This window comes from Cuculus canorus, chromosome 18 (genome assembly GCF_017976375.1).
Source record: "Cuculus canorus isolate bCucCan1 chromosome 18, bCucCan1.pri, whole genome shotgun sequence".
Lineage (NCBI taxonomy): Eukaryota > Metazoa > Chordata > Aves > Cuculiformes > Cuculidae > Cuculus > Cuculus canorus.
In genome coordinates this window covers 8,828,601-8,850,595 of record NC_071418.1, presented here as the reverse complement: position 1 = coordinate 8,850,595, position 21,995 = coordinate 8,828,601, and the positions used below count along the sequence as shown (strand labels likewise).

Here is a 21,995-nt window from a genome sequence, read left to right as displayed (position 1 = left end):
ACAACAATGCGATGCTGAGACCTGAATTCCACACACGCGCGAGTTAACTTTTGCAAAGGGAAAAGCAGCACAGGTAAATCCACTGCTTTTTAGATGGCACGTTGTTGTCAAAACGAGCATAAGGGCTGTTTCAATACCAGCTTAGAAATCAATGAACTTCTGTCCCTGTTTCTATTAGTTTTGAATCATAGAATCACCAGGTTGGAAAGGACCCACTGGATCATCGAGTCCAACCATTCCTAACACTCCCTTAAACCATGTCCCTAAGCACTTCATCCACCTGTTCCTTAAACACCTCCAGGGAAGGTGACTCGATCGCCTCTCTGTCCCAGTGCCCGATGACTCTTTCTGTGAAGAATTTTTTTCTGATATCCAACCTGAACCTCCCCTGGCGGAGCTTGAGGCCATCCACCCTTATCCTGTCCTCTGTCACTTAGGAGAAGAATAGCTTTTAACCTATATACTCTGATATAGTTTCTCTCTGTGGAAGAAGCCTTGTGAGAAGCAGCTGAGGGAACTGGGGTTGCTTAGTCTGGAGAAAAGGAGATTGGGGGGAGGCCTTCTCACTGTCTGCAACTAACTGAAAGGAGGCTGTAGAGAGGTGGGGTTGGTTCTTTCTGCCTGGTAGCCTGTGACAAGGCAAGGAGAAATGGCCTCAAGTTGTGCCAGGAAAGATTTAGGTTGGACATTAGGATGAATTTCTTTACTGAAAGGGTTGTCAAGCACTGGCAGAGGCTGCCCAGGGAGATGGTTGAGTCACCATTTCTAGTGGGGTTTAAAAGATGAGGAGATGTCGTACTCGGGAATGTGGTCTGGTGGTGGACTTAGCAGGGACGGACTCGGTGATCTTAACGGTTGTTTCCAACCAAAACCATTCTATGATTCAATGAAGCAAGGTGGAATAGACTGGTACTTTTGAGAATCCATTTTTGGGAAAAGGTATCTGCTATGAATCTGTTCCTAAATGTGTCTTTGCGGGCTTTTAGCTTATGTTAATAATCAACCTGACAGAGACAGGCCCCTGGGAGCGGTGAGCATTTCCAGTGTGAAATGTCTCTAATTAACATGCTCGATGACATGGAGCCAACTGTGAGCAGCAACAAGCGCTCATCATGCCCTCCTCCGTCCCAAGCACCCTGCTCAACTCAGCTGGGAGCAACGTGTATGACAGCCTCTCTCCAGCCCTGCAATGTGTTTAGAGCAGCTGTCCCATCCAGGAGAGTCGGGCTTTTCAGCAAAACTCATCGCGCCAAAGGCAACTGGCTGCCTTCTGACCAGCATGCCTCATCCTTCATCCTTCACTTGGGATTTATGCAAAGGCATCTCTCTCTTCCCTCTCCACACAGCCTATCTGCAAAAGATAAAAGTCCAAATGGACACGGCTGGTCTGCTTTTAAACAAAAAGGTGACACTGGCACAGAAACATGCAGGTATTCACACACATCCTTGGTAGCTGACTCTATGTATTCCTGCATTCTCCTCAACAGCTTTTCTCACTGTTTTCCCTATTAACGTTGCATATAACAGTGCTGTTTGAACAAGATGACTTAGATAATTGGAAAGAACCATATATACATGCATAAATGTTGCTGATTATTCATGTCAGTGAGCAGGCCAAGCTCCCTGATGCATCTCTGATCAGCAGGTAAAGGAGACCATGCCTTCCGGTGTGCTGCAGCTACAGTTTTACAGGTCCCTAGAGAAAATCCCAGCATCTCCTAAACTCTGCCTAATAAGACATTCCACAGCTCCAGCAGAAAACCAAAACTAATGAGGAGACAAACGTTTTCCCTTTGTACAGTCCTTTCCCTTCCACGAACAAGAACCAAAGCAATACATCTCTGCGGCAAAGCCACATCTTTCCTGAAAATTAATCTTTCAGGAAACAGTGTTCAGACAGCAAGACTGAGGTAAGGAACTGGTGAGCCCTCTGAGACACTCTTTCCTGAGTCCTGAAGGATGGTGACAGCAAGGTGACCTCCCTTTCCTTGTAGGGTGGGATGAGACCAAATAGAGCCTGCCAATAGCAGAGAAGATGTGCAAATGAAGCACCCACCTTCAGCTCCTCCTGCTCTCCATGGCTACGAGTAAAAGGTAATGGTGCAGCTCTGTGGCTGCTCCGAGTTACACCAGGGACTGAGCATGCACCAGCTGGGAATAAACTGTCAGAGAGTCAATACAAAGCCAAAAAACTTGGGCCATCAGATGACGATTGCCCCCACCCCAGTGCGGAGGTGGGATACTGGATTTCCACAAGAATCTTTACCCTACCTTGTTAAGGGTGTTCAGAGCAGCCTGGGCAGCTGCCAGGGCAGGCTCCGCTTTGGCCAGGTCCTCTTCGCAGTCCTTCTGTTTCTGCTCAACTTCCTGGGTGATAAGTGCCACTTTCCGCTCCTCCTCATCAGCAATTGCCTTCTCCTTGCTCACTTTCTCCGTTTCCACCCCTACCACCTGGATCAGCTTGTCAGCATCATCGTTCTTCTGCTTCAGCTCCACTTCTTGGGCTGCCAGCTTGGCCTTCAGCTCATCAACCTAGCGGGAAGAAACATGTGCAGGAACATGGACACTCCATAACGTGCTCCCAGCCCTGCCCAACAGCACGGGCTCACACTCAGCTGGGGCACAGCATGGAGCATGTAGAGCAAGTAATGCCTTGGCAGCACAGAAAATCTGAATTTCTAACTGAAACTATTGATGTTCAGCATCGGCTTCAAGTGGAGAGTGGTTTCTTAGAAGTCTCCTTGTGTCTCCTCCTGCTGCCTGGCATTACAATGCTGTATTCACCAGCTGTAAATCCAAACAACTCTGGGCTCGCAGGAGCCCATAATCCCTTCAGTCAGCAAACTCAGTGACAGCTTCTTGTTCAGCTCCAAGTTTTTGGGGACTGCAGGAAATTCAAGCAGAGGCTTCACTGATGGCAGATAAAATTCGTGACCTTCTGCCCCAAAATGAGTAATTGTGCTGTATACATATAATGAACAGGAGTTTTAGAGGTTTACATGACCATGACAAAAGAAGTAAGGGATTAAAACCCAGTAGCACTGAAGAAGGTTATGAAATTTATCAGGGAGTGTAAGGATAGTATGAGGAGGAATGGTTTTCAGCTGAAAGAGAGAAGATTGAGATTGAGATATTAGGAAGAAATGTTTTCCTGCGAGGGTGGGGAGGCCCTGGCCCAGGTTGCCCAGGCATTCAAGGATGTCCCATCCCTGGAGGTGTTCAAGGCCAGGTTGGATGGGGCTTGGAGCAACCTGATCCAGTGGCAGGTGTCCCTGCCCATGATGGGGTGGAACTGGAAGATCTTTAAGGTCCCTTCCAACCCAAACCATTCTGTGATTCTGTAACTCTATGAAATAAGCAGATGTAAACTCAGCTCCCAGCACAGCTCATGAGAGCAGAAAATGCCCTGACAAACCTTCTTTCAGCCAAGCACACGCAATAATGGAAGGCAAAGTGACTTACAACAACATTATTTGGTTTATAAAAGAAAAAGAAATTATTAGGGCTTTGCCTGAAATATTTGGAAGCCCAGATGTGTACATTAGAGTGAAGGTCCCTGGCCTTGAGTTAGGTGTTAAATTCCCAGTGGAAATGATGCAATTTGGAGCTGTGATATATATCCTGCTCTGCTGGGCCCTCTGCCAACAGATCACATCCCATCTCAGGGACATACGGTGGCCTCCAGCCGCCTTCACCTCCATCACTGCAGGATTTTGGAATGTGAAAGGAAACAATTGTGCTTCCCTAGTGAGGCTAAAGATCAAATGCAGTTGAGCAGGGACAATTTTAATAGCGTTTGTGCAGGAGCTCTGCCTAAATAACCAAACTCACTGTCTCTAGTGATGTCCTGGGGGTGGCACAGGGAATGTACTTTTATGAACTTCATTCTTCTGGTTTCACCCTTTCAGCACAACAAACAAGTTTCTTTAATGCCATACTCGCAGCCATAGCAAAAACAGGCTGTCACATCCATTTCTCTTCCCTTCCCACACCTCCTAGTGCCCAGACATAAAAATGCCCGATGAGATATCAGCGAGCGGGGAGACAGTCACAGCAGAAACCTTAAATACACTCCCATCAACAGCCTCTGGAGCCGTCCCTGGCAGAGCAACAGTATGAATAAAGGCATGAAAAGTTCTCCTCTTTCTACAAACATCACAGTGAGAGAAGGTGAGGTAGAACGTGAGATAGAAAGGGAAAAAGCAAAGCAAATGAGAGATTCAAAGGTAACGTATTGTGACTCCAACAGAGAAGAAAAAAGTGTTTGCCTACCAGCAGGACAGAATAAGAAGAATCATTAAAGACTAGAAAAGCAGGAAGGCAGGCTCCCAGAAGACAAATTTGATCTGATTGTCCCTGCTTTGTTTCAAGAACACGAAACACATCACAGAGGTCAGCAATTAATTGATAGAGCAAGCAAGACTGGAATCTGGAATCCAGGGATGCAATAGTAACCAAAGTAAACCTAAAAATTACTCCGTAATGGGGTCCGAACAGAGCGCTGACCTCTTCACAGCGAACATCACTGAAAAACAAATAACTCACTCCACACATCTTCCCATGTCTATTGTGCCCTAATAACTGGAAGCCAGCTTCTGCCTTTCTGAGTGCTGAGGACAGCCACCGACTTCAGGGAAAGGTGGTTAAGCATGTAAAGTAGTGGAAAGCAGTTCTTCAGGAGAAAAGTTGGTCGATGGTATCAAGATGCTAGAATGTCAAAAGAAAAAAACAGAGCAGGGGAGGAGGGAGAAGAGTAAGAGTAGAGGGAGAAATTGGAACAACTAAGTCAAAAGTTATCCTTGCCACTACTTGCACAACAGCTCCTTTGTGCTGAGGACACACTGAGCAGTCTACAGAAATATCTAATACTCATAATTAACCTCTCATGGCATCCAAGCAGCAGGAACTTGGAGGACGCTCAGGATGGGAGCACTCGTCCTCAGGCCCATGGAACAACCAGGTCATAGCCAGGTATCAAAATCCTCGTTTGCTTTGAATGTAAAAAACCTCACAACATATCGATTCTAAGTACCATGAACCCAACCTGGTGATGCCACAACTGAGTGAGACAGAACACTTGTCACTTCCTCAGCATCAATACCTATCCTGGGTGAATGTAAAGTTCAGGCTTTTAAATCCATACTCAAGATTGAATGTTCTGGTAGGATTTCCAGTACTGCTAAATATCCCCACTCTGGTTTCAAATCAACAGCAGTTTTGACTATTGCGCACATCTGATAATTTAGATGTTTAATTTTAGGCCCCTAGTGCTAATTTTAGATTCAAATTTGACATATTTGTCCTAACTGCTCTGCATCTTAATCAACTTCACAAACAGACGCTTCTTGCTCCAGCCTCACTCTAACCAGATACGAACTTTGTGTTCTTTCACCCTTCTTGCTATAGAAAAACCACAAGACCTACAGGTGTTGGGGGTTCCCATCTCTTCCCCAGTCCTCCACTACTGCTCAGCACCTGTTTTGTGGCTTGTTAAAGAACCCTTGCCAACATAACACCCACATGAAGATACGCCTGAAGAATACAGAATGGTCTCCAAGCTTGACCAATACTTCAGAGACTTGTTTCTTCTCAAAAACTTAGTTTCAAAATAATTGCTCTCCATAAAAAGTAGACCCAAAACCATCTTGTCCACCACTGAGGCATCATCAAAAACAGTAGCACCCCACAGGTCAGCAGAATTATTTGCCTCCATAAATAAGGTTCTCTTTGCAGTGGGGGCATGCACTTAACTGCTCAAGTTGACTTCGCTGCTTGCAATGACTGTTCTCTGCTACCAGCTGTCCAATCTCAGCTCCATCCTTACAAAGTAGATGCTGAAACCTGCAAGGGGGACATGACACATGCCCACTCCCCTCCTGTGTCCTCAAAGAGCAGTCCTGTACCATGAAGAAAGCAACTGTTTGCAGTGTGATGTAGACTATCAGAGTCAAGAGGCGCTAATAAAGCCCATACATCATCCTCCGGAACGGTGCGAGCCTGACAGACATGATTTATGCCCCCTGCATTACCCAGAGTACATATATGGAAGGAGTCAAACCTGCTAGTTCTTCATTCACATCAACTCCCCGCATTTCTTTGGAGCAGCTTCAGGAGAGGCCCATTTGCCACAATAGAAGCTTCTAAGTGAATGTGTGTACGAGTTAATAGAACACGAAATGGAGAGAAAAACCATGAGTTTAGCGACAGAGGTAGAAAGCAAAGCTCTGAAAGGCAGTTTGTGCCACTGCAGAAAGGTCTGGTAAAACACAGAACAAGATCTAGTCATTACTACAGAAGAGCACCAGCGTTGCTCTTTAATAGAGGGATTTTAGGACAGCTAATCTACATTTTGGATATGCCTTAGTTTTCCCTAAAGATAGATAGCGTAACGCAAGCAAAACTGAACATCAGCCTTATTTCAAAAGGATGGTTTATTTAGTCTGAAAGAGAGGATACTTGCTGAAGCTATTGTGAATTTCCTGGATGCAGCTCCAAAAATCATTTATCTCCCTGCATTTTAAAGTTATTTTATAACTGCAGCTGAAATTTAGAATCACAGAATCATTAAGATTGGAAAAGATCTCTAAGACCATCCAGTTCAACCATCAGCCCAACACCACCGTGCCCACTGAACTACGTCCTGAAGTGTCACATCTACACAGTCTTTAAACCCCTCCAGAGATGAAGACTTCACCACTGCCCTGAGCAGCCTCTTCCGATGCTTCACCACTCTTTTGGTAAAGAAATTTTTCTTAGTATCCAATCTAAACCTCCCCTGGCACAACTTGACGCCATTTCCTCTTGTTTTATTGCTTGTTCCTTGGCAGAAGAGACCAGCACCCACCTCGCTACAACCTCCTTTCAGGGAGCTGCAGAGAGTAATAAGCAATAATAATTTAACTATTAATACAAGATGTACACAGCAACTGGGTTCCTATTTCCTGTTACTCGCCATGATCCTTCATGCTTACCACCTGGACTGGAAACACCTCCCTTCCCTTCTCCTTTCCAACCCAAAACATCACTTCTGCTCTTCCACGAACCCAGTTGAAGGCAAACTAGAGCTGGGATCCAGCACAAATTTTACACCCTCAGCCTGTAAAGTTCTCCTTCAAACCAGGATGCAGAGACGTCTCTAACACAGAAACAAGGAAAAACACCAACTTGTAACCCCAAAGAGTTTGCTTACCTGTGCAGTGGTGCTGTTAAGCTTCTCCAGACCATTCTCCAACCGCTCCATTTTCGCTTTTAAATCCTTGCCCTTCTTCAATAGCAAATTCTGATAGAGTTTGATTTGTTCAAGGAATGACTTTGGAGTGGTGTAGTTATACCGGCGCTCGTTGCTCAGATACAATCGGGATATCTCGTTGACACTTGTGTGGACATATGCCATGAACTTGCTTATTGAATCTTTCACTGAATCCTAAAGGTAAGATATGAAGACAAGGAGAAACTATTTTAAACAGAACAACTATTTATAATGCAGATTTGTGCCAATATATAAAGGAATTTATGAACATTTTTTTCTGCTGCAGGAAAATCCAGGATGGAACATCTAAGTTGATGTCTTTTCATTTGTTATCTTTAAAATAACTTTGTCTGCTCATATACTTTATACCTCCTTTTATATCTTTTTAATTCAGACTTTATCTTATTACAAGTCATTTTTCTAGGATTCAGCTCTACAAAAAACCAGCCTTTTAAGTATAAATCTGCCCTTTTCTTCCATACAAATGGGAGAAGCGCACGTTCAAAAAAAGAAACTCTATAGACTCTATTCTTCAAAAATCCTGCCCAGAAAAGCTAAATAAACAGAACTGAATCTCTTTTAGTCTAGGAGCAGGTTGTCATCAATGAGAACCTGACATATTTTTGCCCTTGAGAATTACAAACGCTCAGACCCGCGTGTGGAGAGAAAAGCTTGCGATAATCAGAAGCATCAGGTTATTTTCTGCACCGATTTGTAAGCTGCCTCTCTTGCCAGCAGAGCTGTCACTCTACTGGCGATGCTATCAGCGCAGAGACACACACGAGCGTGATGCCCACGACCACCCTTCTGCTGAGGTCCCTTAAGAAAAACCCGCACCAGGCAGAGCGACTCAAACCCAGGCGGAAGCTCAGCCCCCGATGGCTGCTGGTGGGTGAGGTGCTCACCTCCACAGCCTCTGTTTCTCGCAGAAAGCGGAGGCTGACGGACTCGAGGGCTTCCTGCGGCCACTCCTGGAACCAATCTATGGCCGTGCAGCTGGTGATGGCAGGGAACCTCCTGCTGCGGACACGCAGCTTGCTACCGACAGGTGAAAAACACAGCGCAACCTGTGGAGCCCAAAGAAGGAGAAGGTGATAAAACAAAGGCAGGAGCAGGCACTGGGCTCCAGCCATACAGCCCAGCATGGGAGCTACCAGGCACTTAGAATCATAGAATGGTTTGGATTGGAAAAGACCTCAAAGCCCATCCAGTTCCAACCTCCCTGGTTACTTCCAACTGGATCAGGGGCTCCAAGCCCCATCCAACCTGGCCTTGAACCCCTCCAGGGATGGGACAGCCACCAACTTCTCTGGGCAACCTGGGCCAGGGCCTCTCCACCCTCACAGGAAACACATCTCAATCTCTCCTCTTTCAGTGGAAAACCATTCTCCTCATCCTTTCCCTGCACTCTCTGATCAAAAGCCCCTCCCCAGCTCTCCTGGAGCCCCCTTTAAGTGTCGGAAGCTGCTCTAAGGTCTCCCAAGAGCCTTCTTTCAATGGTAGATCTCAAATCACAAGCTCTGCAAGGGTACAGTTTACTCTGTCGAGTCCTTGCACTTCAGGCCAGTGAGCCTGGCCTGGAAAAGGCATAATCAAGCATTTTTCTCTGCGATAAAAACAAGCGGTGGTGTTAAGCATTGCTCTGACCAGAGCAGAAGCTTGGCACACTTTCAAGGTGGCAGCCGAGGTTTAACTTAATCACTTTTTCCTGCTTTGACACAAAGCTTCACTCAGCAGGGAACTGGCATCCAGATTCAAGTGGTACAAGCAGGAATTCAAGTGAATGGATCTAAATTCTCCTGGCAGGACCACAAGCCTGCCTGGATTTTTTACTCAAAAGCCAGCATTGAAAAGGGTTGAGGTGACTGAAACTCGAGATCTGTCTTTATCAGAAAGAGAATTTTTTTTTAAATAGAGGAAAGCAGAATGGAAATAAAAGCATTTGTGAATGTGTTTTCCCCGCTCATTGCATTTTTGCAGCCGGTCCTTTGCCTTTCAGGCTTTTATTTCAGTCCAACAGCTGCTAAAAGTTTCTGAGTAGCAGCAAATCATGCTGGGTTTTTCAATTCTTCTGGCTATGGATTATCAACGATGTGAAGACTTATCCCTTTTGCAACTTCTCCAAGCAGGAATTCCAGGTCCTGATGCACCCTAGTGAAATCCTTGTGCATAGTTCTGAGAATGGAATAGCTCATCTGCTGAAAGTGAAAATTTTAAACCCCCAAAGCTCTTTCTAAAGTCCAAGAAGTGATGACAACAGACAGCATTTCTTACGCTTTAGCACTACGTGCTGAGAGAATCACAGTTTGTATCACAAACAGGCAGAAAAGCCTTTCAGGCTGCAGTCTGCCCTCCCTACAAGGTAGCCCAAACCATCTCCACCCCACAGCCCTGCCCCAAGGTTGGTGATGAGGACCTGACCTCTCCCAGTCTGTCTCACCTTCAACTGCCGTCGAACACGCTCTATAAAAAACTTCCAGCAATTCTCCCTGGAGTCCACCAGCCCTCGACCTTTGACTTCATTCCTCATGCTGTTGATGATGTTTTCGACTTCATCATCGGGGAAGAGATCAGGGATTTCACCTAGGAGAAGGCGGCACGGTTGGGTTTACTGGTCTGGATGTTGTTGCAGTCTTAGAGCAAAGGGAAGTGGTTGCCTCCCTCTGCAGAAGCTCAGGGAAGCCCCTTCCTTGAGAAAAGTCATTGTTGCAGATGTTTGCAGCAGGAAAGTGTCCCAGAAGTTATTCTGCTAAGAATAACTTTGTGAGAGCAAACTTTCTTATAAAAGCACAAGCTAAACAGACATAGAACAGAGTCGAAGTACAGAAAGTCTGTTTTTTCCACATCTGCAGTGCTAATTAGATTACCAGAAAAACAAAATCAACCACCTAATACACCATACATGCTAATGAAATCCTTTTGGGTTTGCAAATGAATTAATTCCATGCACAATTTCTGCAGCTGTTCAATGCCATTACTAGCAGTGGTCAAACAACTCCCAGATCAACAAAACATTTTAAAAAGTTAGAAATATTTCAAAAACTTTTAAAAAGTTAATATTTATGCAGCTGATGGACAAAAACGTACCCAACCAAATATTTTTTCAGTGGTTCCTTAATCTATCACTTCCTTTCTGGTTTCTGATTTGATTGAAATCATCATTGTTGATTTCATTGTACTGTCAATACGAGCACAAATCATTTAGGAAAATAGACTAACCAGAAATCTGCTCATTTATAACAAAGCCTGAAATATGTATTTTGTTCTAGCTTCTTCAGTGATGATAAGAAGTAAAACAAGTAAGACAAATAAGCACACAGATAGAGAGCAGCCAGAGCTATCAGTCAGCACCAGCTCACATCGCGGGAAGGCAGAGAAGCCACACGGTCCCTTCAGTCTGGCTGTGATTCTCCACTGCCTCCCTGCACCCTGAGTGAGGACCTCTGAGCTGTCTCCACTTCCCACGTAGCAACCAGAGGAAACCAAAACACCTTTCAAAGCCACCATAAGATGACCTGGACATCCCAAAGCCAAGCTACTCGTCCTGACCCTTGGTGTAGAACACTGCAGAGCTTCGCTTTGAGTCATGAGATGTTTGTGGGCTCTATACCATACATAAGAGGTGATGAGAACTACCCACCACCCTCCACAACCATCCCTGTCCTTACCCCTGGTTACAAATTCATTCCAGGCAGGGTTTGTTTACTGCTGAAACCATCTGGCCAATTTATAGCCACATATGTCAACTCCGGAGTTACTCAAAAGCTATAGCTCCACTGCGCTGTCAGCTCTCCACCCCACACCATCCACGGAGGTCACCTGAACCAGCTGGTATCTTCCCACTCCCGACTCATAAATAAGGCAACAAGCTGCAAGCAGTCTGTAGCAGTGATTTACTAGGAAGTCTGGGGAATTTGCCCACTCTGGGTTACCCAGCGAGGTCACGGTGACCCAGCTACACGCTGCCGCATGGCTGAAGTGCACCCAGCACCAGGAGTGCTCATCTACACATACTTGCGTTCCCCAAAAAAGAGCATTGTCACCTAAACTGACTATTCTGCAATTGTTTCACAAGCAAAAACTCAAAATCTTAAAGGCATCTGGAAAAACAATGAGGAAAAGAGGAATGGCATAATGTTCTGTTTTGAGCTAAAGCAGAATTAATTTTCTAACTTTTCAGCTAAGCCTCGTCTAAGTAACTTCATTTTCTGAAAGTCAGCTAGACATCTTCAGTGTCTGTTTCTAGAAATAGTAACGCTTAAAATTTATGATTATTACCAAAGCAACAGGGTATTGGCAGGCAGAAAAATCACTGCTTATACTCTTGTACTTCTTTTCTATGAAGACCAAGGTTACCTTTGAGTTGGTGAAGTGCCCTTAGTCAAAAGGATAAAAAAGGATTGGACCTGCAGGAATAGGTGGACAGGACAGGTGACCCAAACTGATCAACAGAGGATTCCATCCTATATACATCATACTTGGTGTAAAACTGAGGGATGACGAGGGCCAGGCCCTTTTCTTTAATGGCTGGTTTCTCATACAGACCTCATGTGTCCTTTTACCCCTGATCCAAGTGTTTCTGAATCCAGTTCCTTAGACCAGCTCCCATTTGCCACCGAGTCCAGTCCAGGACGTTTCCCCGTGCTCATCAGCAGCAGCGGTGATGTAGTCATCAGGGAGCTTCAATTTCACATACTCGTATATATTTTTCTATTTCATTAATATTATTTTCCTTTTTATTACTGTTTCATTAAAGCCGTTTTAGTTTCTAACCCTCTCATTTTCCCTGTGTAGGCGGAGGGGGGGAAATTGGGATCCCAACTGCCTGCATCTGGCTGCTGACCTGGCCAGGGTGGGGCTAAAACCTCGACAGAGAAGCAGCTGTCTGAGGCACACAGATACAATCATCTGCTGGCTGTGCATCACCCACCAACTCACAGTCACTCCAGTCAAATAATCTATCCAGGAACAACCTTATTCTGTTAGAATCCTAGAATCGGTTGGTTGGAAAAGACCTTTGAGATCATTGAGTCCAACCATACCTGTCCGCTACTAAGCCATATCCCTGAGCCCTTCATCTACCTGACTTCTAAATCCTTCCAGGGATGGTGACTCCACCAGTTCCCTGAGAACCAGCGCCTGAGAACCTTTGCAGTGAAGAAATCTTTCCTGATATCTACTTTGAACCTCCCTTGGTGCAGCTTGGCGCATACCTGGAAAACATCTGACCTTACTATTAAAGACTGATGCAAAGAAGGCATTAAGTACCTCACCCTTATTCTTATCCTTCGTCACTGTTGTCCCCCCTGCATCCAGTAGAGGATGGAGGTACCCGAGATGTATCAACAGATGAAGAGTTTGACCTTTGGATCGCATGCATCCCCACTCCAGCAGTGAGAGATGTACCTGATGCTAAGAAGTCATTCACCAACACCAGGAACTGCTCATCTACCACCTGCGCGTCGGTCATCAGGAACACGGTGCCTATGTTCTTCACACCGGCTTTCAGGTACAGGTTTGCCAGGTCCGCCTGGAGGTTGAAAAGTAAATGGACTTAAGGGTTACACCTACACTCTGCAAAGTGTGGGGTAGGTACCATGCCTCCAAGCGGGATAGTGCAGAATCTTCCCATTAACTGAGAACAACGCAATTGCAACTAATTAGCATGAAACTGGACTTTGGTCAGTCTCCATCTTCACAGTTGAGCCTTCCAGGTTATACGGGGAAGTCTATTGATATTATCACTACAAGGCATTTCCCAGTGAGATTTGACATTATGCTCGGGTCTGTATAACACAAAAATCAGGATAAAGTCCTGGCGAGCGCCATTAGATAAAGGGAAAAGCCTGTGGCTGAAAGACTTAAGAGGTCAATGGATGTGGCTGAAGACATCAATACAATCTTTGAGTGTGGAAACTGCTGGGGGAGTTCATAAAGTCTCGCTCTGCCCTGGGCTGAGAGTACGATAAGTCACATACACAGGGACTGGGAGAGACAGCAGTGACTGGAAACGTTGGCCCCTGGTATGCCCAGGACTCCTTGTGCAAACACGGACATTTTTCAGTTGTGCATTTATTCCTTCTCTTCCAGAGTCTGAGCAGCGACTCACCTTTACGTCTCTCACTTCACAGCGATGCTGACAGAGAGCCTGCTCACGTGGAGAAGTTTCACTTCAAAGAAGACGATGTCCTCCTAGTGAGTACATCATGTTTTTGAGATCCAATCCTTTTCCACCTCCAAATCACTCCAGAACACATATCTCACTGATAAATTAACTACTCTCTCTTGGTTTAATTAGAAATAATATCCAAATAGAACTTTTCTGGTCCTTCGTGGTGTCTTGAACAAGCACAAAGTGGATGTCCGCACTGCTGGGTTGCTTAGCACAGCCTGGTGCTGACACCGAGCCTTGCGCTGGAGCCCTCTGAGGCCGGGGCAGCTCTGAGGGCTGGCAAAGGACATCAGTTCTCCCTGCACCCCACAAAGAAACACTTCCGTGAGGCATTTGAAACAGAATCGCTCCTCTCTGAAGTCCAATATGTATCTGGGTCTTTTTATTATCTCCACAACAGTGTTGCTCAAGATGCAACAAGAGAAAGTGTTCAGTGCAAGTTCCGCCTTTTATTTCCTTCCCGCCACCTCAGCCTTAAACATTTCTTACCTTCAGGTCAGGGATCCCATATCCTTTCCTTAAAGTGATCTGGAAAACCTCCAGAGAGCTAATGAAGGCTGCCAGTCTGGTCAGGCTCTGCTTCCCGCTTCCGCCCACGCCAACCAAGAGAACATTTCCTCTGGGGGACTCCAGGATACGGTTGATGCGGCAACTAAATTGAAGCATACAGAATTTCTCATTAATAAGAACATTTTTCTTTTTCTCTGCCCACTGCTTTTCAATACATATTTTATTCACTAAGAAATTGTATTCTGAACAGGATGAAAAACGTCAATCTGAGGGACATGTCAGCAATCAATCTCCATCTCCGCCGAGACCTAAACAAAGGATGCAGCTGATGGAAAAAAATTGTTTGGTGCCAATTCAGACCCTGTCCTATTTCTTTCCACCTGCCAAGTCCTGCTGGATGGAACTATCAGGGTGAAGGCCTGGACATCTTTGCATGGAAGATGAGGGAAAATGTACATTACGTGGACATGCAATAACTGAGAACTACTTTCAAGGCTCTGATCACCTCCCTAGGAAAGGCTTGTCTTCACAAGGCATTTAGGGTTCATGCTCAGGTGGAGTCCTGCTACACATTAGATATTCATATGTGCCTAGAATGGCATAGAAACACCTCCGGAAAACATAGTCCATGTTTCTCATTTATCCAAACCACCAGTACTTCTGGGTATCTCACTTTTAAAACTGAACTTGCTATTACATCCAAGGTCTGCTCACTTTCCTGTCCGAGAGCTGCGCAGTGAACAATGCCTGCCTCCAATTTATTCTCCTCAGGCCATTACTGACAGCTCCATGTGTTAAAACCCCAAGTGAGGGGGGTTTAGAGGATCCTACCTGTAAAACCTTACTGTCCTGTGTCTTAAACACAAGCATCTTTGCCCTCTTCACATCATTGCCTTTATTCAGCTCACTCAACTGCGTATTTTCCTAATCTAATTAACTGCTGTATGCAGAGCACAAGAGGCCAAAGATATCATAACTGCAACCTCAGTTTAAAATAACCACCAGCAAGCAGTCCCTCCATCTGACAACCTCAGGCATCCTTGAGATTTCACAAATGCCCTCCAAACAATAGCTAGAGAAGCAGCGGAGAATTTGGGCTGGACACATCACACGGGCAGATGAAGCTTCTGCACACCTCCAGCTCCACCAGCAATAATTATGCATATGTACATCCTCCAGGAAACTCCCTGGAAGCAATCTGCATAGATAAAAACTATGATGAGACCATAAAGCCAGAAAATCTCCTTACACGTGGCACATGGCATCCTCAAATAGTACCAGGTTCATGGCAGCATTGACTTCATTGTAGTTGTCCAAAGCTTCCACAAGGATCTGGTTCAACTTCTCCCAGGTTGGAACTGGCCTATAGCTGGGTTCACCGATGCCTTTAGCAAAATGGCAATAAACATTCATTTGCTTGGTCTGCTCTAAAGTTTCTTCAATATCCTGTCAAATTAAAATAGATATATATGTATGTATGTATATAACACGTATAGGCAAAAGCACTGCAGCCCTAGGTCATCTTTCCAAGTAAAGTATGGTGTTCCAGCAAGGGCCTTCTTATAGAATCACGGAATCATTAAGGCTGGAAAAGGGCTCTAAGATCACCCAGTCCAGCCTTCAGCCCAGCACCACCGTGCCTGCTAAACTGTGTCCCGAAGTGCCACATCTACATGTTTTTTGAACGCCTCCAGGAGTGGTGACTCCATCACTTCCACTTCTTCCCCACCACTTATGCCCAAAGGGTTGAACCTGCACACTGGAAAAGGGGTAAGAGGGACAAGAGAGAAAGAGGAGGGAAAGAAAAAGCCCCAATATTGCCTTTTTTTGCTCTGACAACCTTTTGCTGATCCCACATCCTCACTCCTTACTGTATGAGAAGGTGGCCACAAGAACACCCTGCAGCAACAACCCCAGCTGTAGGCTGTTGCACGGACAATGACAACACCCTGAGGAAAAAGCGCTTTCTGTACTAATTCTCACTTCAGTGATACTTGTGTGATTCATACTACAGCACTGCTGGGTGATGCAGGGCTAAAGAAAGGAAGGTCCAGTGCTTTCATCGGAAAGATATTTTGGAACAAGGAAAGCACTAGGGATTTGTGCCTGCATTTGGCTTTGCTCCCATCAGAACCAGGGATCTGACCCTTCTCCTGCTTTTGACACGGGAGGCTCAAAGCACTTAAATAAAGGAATTTAAATTACTTCACAGAGCCCAAATCTCCCTTCCCCAGTGCCCTTACGGAGTGCATCATTTCCTCATATTGCAACACTGGCAGCCCAGGATACAGATGGCAGAGATTTTGCCCCTAGGCTCCCATCAAGAGCACTGTCCTCCAGGCAAGTCAGAGATGGGTAGACCTTGGGGCAAACCATGCTGTCCCAAGGAACATTTTTCCTGTAAGCCTGTACATTATTATCAGAGTTATGAACCTCAACACTTACGTCATAGCATTTCTTCACCATCTCCAGCTGCATTTTATCAAAGGTATCATAATCCTTTTCTTCAACCATCTTGTCTCGATACACCCGGTTTGACTCATGCAGGTAGAGTTTCACTAGGTCTTGGGGTTGCTTCAGGCACTCAGGAGTAGAGAACAGGAGGCCCTATGGGGAGCAGACAGAGTCAGTAAACCCTCTCTTGACCCTGAGGGACCAACCTCACGCCAGCATCCATGCTACCACGCTACAAGGGGGCTGAATCACTCTAAATGCAGAGTTATTATAGCAACGACAATCATAGAATCAAAGAATCACTTGGTTGGAAAAGACCTTTGAGATCATCAAGTCCAACTGTACCTGTCCAGTACTAAGCCATAGCCCTAAGCACTTCATCTACCCATCTTTTAAACCCTTCAAGGGATGGGGACTCAACCACCTCCCTAGGCAGCCCCTGCCAGTGCCTGAGAACCCTTTCAGTGATGAAATCTTCCCTAATGTCCAATGTGAACCTGCCCTGGTGCTGATCGAGGCCATTCCCTCTCATCCTATCACCTCTCACTTGGGAGAACCGAACTTCTGAATCAGCCCCTACCCAACACCTCTAAAGAACACACTTTTTGTTACCCCTGAGCTCCCAAAGCAGTTTATATTCATTGTTATATTCATATCGATGCTCCAAACAGCATCCCCAGTGCAGCCTGACTGGGCTGGTGGTTCTGATGTCAGCAGTAAAGAGCACGTAAAATCAGGCACCAGCCCAGACGTGCGGCTTTTTGCATCCTGACACTGCACCACGGGCGTTTCGTCAAGAAAAAAAAAAAAAGATTTGGAAATTGTAGTGGTGCTGATTTATACTTTTTTTTAATCAATTAATTTTCATTAGGTGCATTCTGCCTGCAGGAAATATTAGTCGCTGCCTGCTTATCACAGTATGTTTACCATGAACTCCATTAAAATGCATAAAAGAATTATATTTAAAAGAGGTATCACCTACAACTAAGACTATTAACAGCACACAGGGTTTTCAATGGCATGAATTAAATAGACAGCTTTTATTCCTAACACCTAATTATTTATACATAAAATATTAAATGTATTAAAAGCCATGTAAAGCTATTCCTTTCTGGCCCATGGCTCAAACGGTTTGGGCTTCACAGTTGTCATTACAGCTGTTATTTTATTTATTTCAGGAAAAAAAATAAGGTGAAGAGCTAACAACTCGAAGAGAGAAAGGTGAAACCCATCAGGTTCTAAAAAGAAAATCACTCTTTCACTCTAAAGACACTCCAAAGCTGCAAAAGTTGTTGTGTTCTTGATGCAAGCACACGTAAGGCTACCTCAGATGGAAGAAAATCCACTCAGCAATCTGTAAACAAGTTATTAATTTGAAAACAATCCCTTTTCTCACTTTGCAAACCCAACCCTCCTCACAGAGCTACCAGGATCTCCCAAGAACACAACCACCTGCTTGCCCCAAGAGCAACCGCAATACTGTGTGTGTGAGGTTGAGCTTCCAGGAGATGCTGTTGTGTCCACAGCTGGGATGTACGAAGGTCATGGGTCACTGCATCTGTGATGGATGTGGTGCCAACACAAAAAAGGAAAGCGGATAATCCCTTACCCCTTGCCACAACAAGGCAAGTTTCATCTGGTTGTTGAGTCCCCAGGTTCCATTTCAGTCAAACCTTTCAGCTTCTCCTCTCCACCAGAAAGGCCCAAAGCTGGTTAGGAAGCCCTCGCTGTTGCCCTGAGGTTTTTCTAGGCAATGATATCAAATATCACGATATGGGCGATCAAATAGCAAAACACTGGAAGAAGCTGCAAGGAGCAGCCGTGTCTGTTGGGGCAAGGATTGCGGATCACTACTGGGGGTGGGAGAACTGCACCCTCTGGCCAAGACTCATCAGACCGGGATTTCTTACTGGGTAATTCTGAGTGACAGGCTCCTCAGCGGCTTAATAATCACCCCAGGAGATGGTGGGTGTTTGGCACGGAAATAGGGAATACGCTAATCATGCCAGCAAGAGAAGTCCTCTCTGTTGTTGTCACGCAGCAACACGCCAATGGAGATGGGCTGTAGCAGCTCTGACAAGGCAGGACTTGACCTCAGCAAGTTGCTTGTTTTCTTATGATCTCCATGAAAAGGAGGAGAGTGAAGGGCACTCCTGATCCCATCAGCCTGCCAGGAAGGGTGTCCCCTCCCAGCTGTGCTGAGGGAAGTCTAGGAGATGCTTCCGCTGCCCATTCAAGCATGGCAGGGACACCTCCCACTGGATCAGGCTGCTCAAAGTCCTGTCCAATCTGGCCTTGCACACCTCCAGGGATGGGGCAGCCACCACTGCTCTGGGCAACCTGGGCCAGGGCTTCCCTACCATCATTGTGAAGAATTTCCTCCTAATGTCCGATCTAAATCTTCCCCTCATCCAATTTAAAGCCTTTCTCCCTCATCCTATTCCTGCACTCCCTGAAAGCCCCTCCCCAGCTTTCCTGGAGCCCCTTTCAGTACTGGAAGCTGCTCTAAGGTCTCCAAAGCCTTCTCTTCTCCAGGCTGAACAACCCCAACACTCAGCCTGTCCTCACAGGGGAGGTGCTCCAGCCCTCGCATCACCTTCATGGCCTCCTCTGATGCATTTCAGTGTTTGCAAGGTTGAAGTTTGCCGGGCTCTTTAGCAAGTTTGACCCCAGGTAAATATGAAAATCCTTCCAGGTGCAAAGGAGTGTGAAGTCTGCCAGCCGCTAAAGCCCACGTGGAGGCAAAGCTCAGCCGGAGCGAGCCACTCCACAGCTGCCACTATCATCTTGCTGTCAAGGAAGAGCCAGAGGCCAGTCTTCCTCAACTGCTACAGGTCTTAATGTGACACGCTGCTCAAAAAAGCTTGTTAGAAATGGGAATCAAAAGCAAAATACAACCCTGCTGAGTCGATGATTATTATTTTACAGCGATGACAGATATAATTTAGAGCATAATACCATGGTAACCCTTTCAGATGGAAAGCAACAAGGCTTTCTCTGGTGTGCGCCAGCGGGGAGTGTATTTTTAAAAGCATAATCCCCAACTCTGTCACGGCAGAGATCGGTCTTCTTTAATCAAGGGTAAATTGCCTGGAGTGTACCAATCAATTTAACTGTATAGCATATGGTTTGACTCAGGCACAAAAGGGGGACATACAAATGCAAGGCAAAGTAGTATCCGACTTCAACCACAGACAGGACCTGCTTCATAGGGAAAGTACAAAATACCACCTTCTGATGAGCCCTAATGATTATAAAGAACTGAAAGGTAATCTTAGCCCTGCAACAGTACCATCAGTAAGAGATATAGTCCAAGGACAAGGAGCCAAGACTGCCATTCCTGCAGATCTTGCCTAATCCTACGGCAGCCTCCTCTTGCCCATCATCCTGGACTGTAGTTTCCAGCCTCTCCTTACTCCAAACATTTCCAGTCAGTCCTGACAGCAAATTGGTTGGCTGGCCGGGCCCAGAGAGTGGTGGTCAATGGAGTTAACTCCAGCTGGAGGCCAGTTACAAGTGGGGCTCCTCAGGGCTCAGTACTGGGTCCAGCCCTGTTCAATGTCTTTATCAATGACCTGGATGAAGGCATTGAGTGCACCCTCAGCAAGTTTGCAGATGACACTAAGCTGGGAGGAAGTGTCGATCTGCTGGAGGGTAGGGAGGCTCTGCAAAGGGATCTGAACAGGCTGGACCGCTGGGCTGAGGCCAATGGCACGAGGTTCAACACGGCCAAATGCCGGGTCCTGCACTTGGGACACAACAACCCCATGCAGTGCTACAGACTGGGGGAAGAGTGGCTGGAGAGCTGTACAGAGGAGAAGGACCTGGGGGTAATGGTTGACAGCAACTGAACATGAGCCAGCAATGTGCCCAGGGGGCCAAGAAGGCCAACGGCATCTTGGCTTGGATCAGAAACGGTGTGACCAGCAGGTCCAGGGAGGTGATTCTCCCTCTGTACTCAGCACTGGTGAGACCGCACCTCGAGTACTGTGTTCAGTTCTGGGCCCCTCACCACAAGAAGGATGTTGAGGCTCTGGAGTGTGTCCAGAGAAGAGCAACGAAGCTGGTGAGGGGCTGGAGAACAAGTCTTACGAGGAGCGGCTGAGAGAGCTGGGGTTGTTTAGCCTGGAGAAGAGGAGGCTGAGGGGAGACCTTATTACTCTCTACAACTACCTGAGAGGAGGTTGTGGAGAGGAGGGAGCTGGGCTCTTCTTCCAAGTGACAGGGGACAGGACAAGAGGGAATGGCCTGAAGCTCCACCAGGGGAGGTTCAGGCTGGATATCGCAAAAAAATTCTTCACAGTAAGAGTCATCGGCACTGGAACAGCTGCCCAGGGAGGGGGTCGAGTCACCTTCCCTGGAGGTGTTTAAGGAACGGGTTGATGAAGTGCTTAGGGACATGGTTTAAGGGAGTGTTAGGAATGGTTGGACTCGATGATCCAGTGGGTCCTTTCCAACCTGGTGATTCTATGATTCTATGAAAGTTTGACCCTAGTGCCCTTGGCCAGCTGATGCCAGAGAAGCAGTGGCACCACTGAGTACAACGCTGAGGCATTTAGTGTTGTCCTGCTGAACGCGAAGTCCAGAGAGCAGCAAGAACAGTGCATAGAATCATTGTGTAGGAATACATGGAATTTCCCATGACCCTCTCAAGTGAGCACAATTGGATGGTTCCCCTCAGAGGACACCTACTCTACAGCCAAGGGAGGGAAAGCAACACAGCTCAAGCAGTTCAGACGAGATACTTGCACAGAGCAGGCGGATACCACAGAGGAAGACACACAAGTCCTTTGTACAGATGCTGGAGCCCAGTTAGGGTGTCCCGACATGTTTCAAAAGGCTCTAGACACCCACACTTGGGCAACAGTGAAACCACACTTGTGTCCTTGGCAGGAGGAGGTGGAAAGACTTCTGGCCTCCCAAGCCTTGGATGAACCTAAATATCCTCACCCACTCGAATCTGAGCATCTTAAACTGGAGCCAAATCCCACCTTCGACCTGCAAAGTTCTGATGCCTGACAACAGGTGAGTCACATCGGATTCTTTTCACCAGGCAAAAAGGAACCCCACTGAAGATGCTCAGGGGCTGGTAACAGGGCAATATTTTTTAATGACTTCATGACCCAGGGAGTGCACTCTCAGCTGGTCTGGAGATGATGCTGGCCAAGCAGGGAGATTATTACACCAAAAGGAGGGACACTGACAGGCTGAAGAAAAGCTGCAGGAAGTTCAATCCACTTTTGGGTCCCCCGGTACAAGAAAGACATTGAATACTTGAGCAAGTTCAAGACCATAAAAAGGTGGCGCACAGGATATGCAAATAAAGGCAGAGAGCAACAGTTCAACCCAGGAAGAAGGTGAAGGGGAATCTTCCTGCTGCCTCCAACTGATTGGGAGTCAGAGAGAACAACGAGCCCAACTGTTTTTGGAGGTGCATAGCAGAAAGACAAGAGGTAACAAACACAAATTACAGCAAAGGAAATTCCAACTGAAATAAAAGTACATAAACCATCTGCCCCATAGAGTGCATTTAGCACTGCAAGAGGGGCCAGGAAACACCCCAAACTTGGCTGATCATCCTGACCTAACTCTGAAACTGGCACTGCTTGA

General features: G+C 46.3%; 1 protein-coding gene across 1 annotated transcript in view; it reads right to left on the bottom strand.

Moving 5' to 3' along the window:
* The window catches only part of DNAH9 (dynein axonemal heavy chain 9), a 128,684-nt gene that overhangs the window by 87,434 nt on the left and 19,255 nt on the right, over positions 1–21,995 (bottom strand). Inside the window, exons 8-15 of the mRNA XM_054083560.1 lie at positions 16,377–16,538; positions 15,181–15,377; positions 13,911–14,073; positions 12,656–12,779; positions 9,690–9,832; positions 8,155–8,316; positions 7,190–7,423; positions 2,272–2,532 (exon numbers count right to left, since the gene is read on the bottom strand). Of these exons, the coding sequence (XP_053939535.1) occupies positions 2,272–2,532; positions 7,190–7,423; positions 8,155–8,316; positions 9,690–9,832; positions 12,656–12,779; positions 13,911–14,073; positions 15,181–15,377; positions 16,377–16,538 (1,446 nt within the window). The remainder of the gene's footprint in view (positions 1–2,271; positions 2,533–7,189; positions 7,424–8,154; positions 8,317–9,689; positions 9,833–12,655; positions 12,780–13,910; positions 14,074–15,180; positions 15,378–16,376; positions 16,539–21,995) is intronic.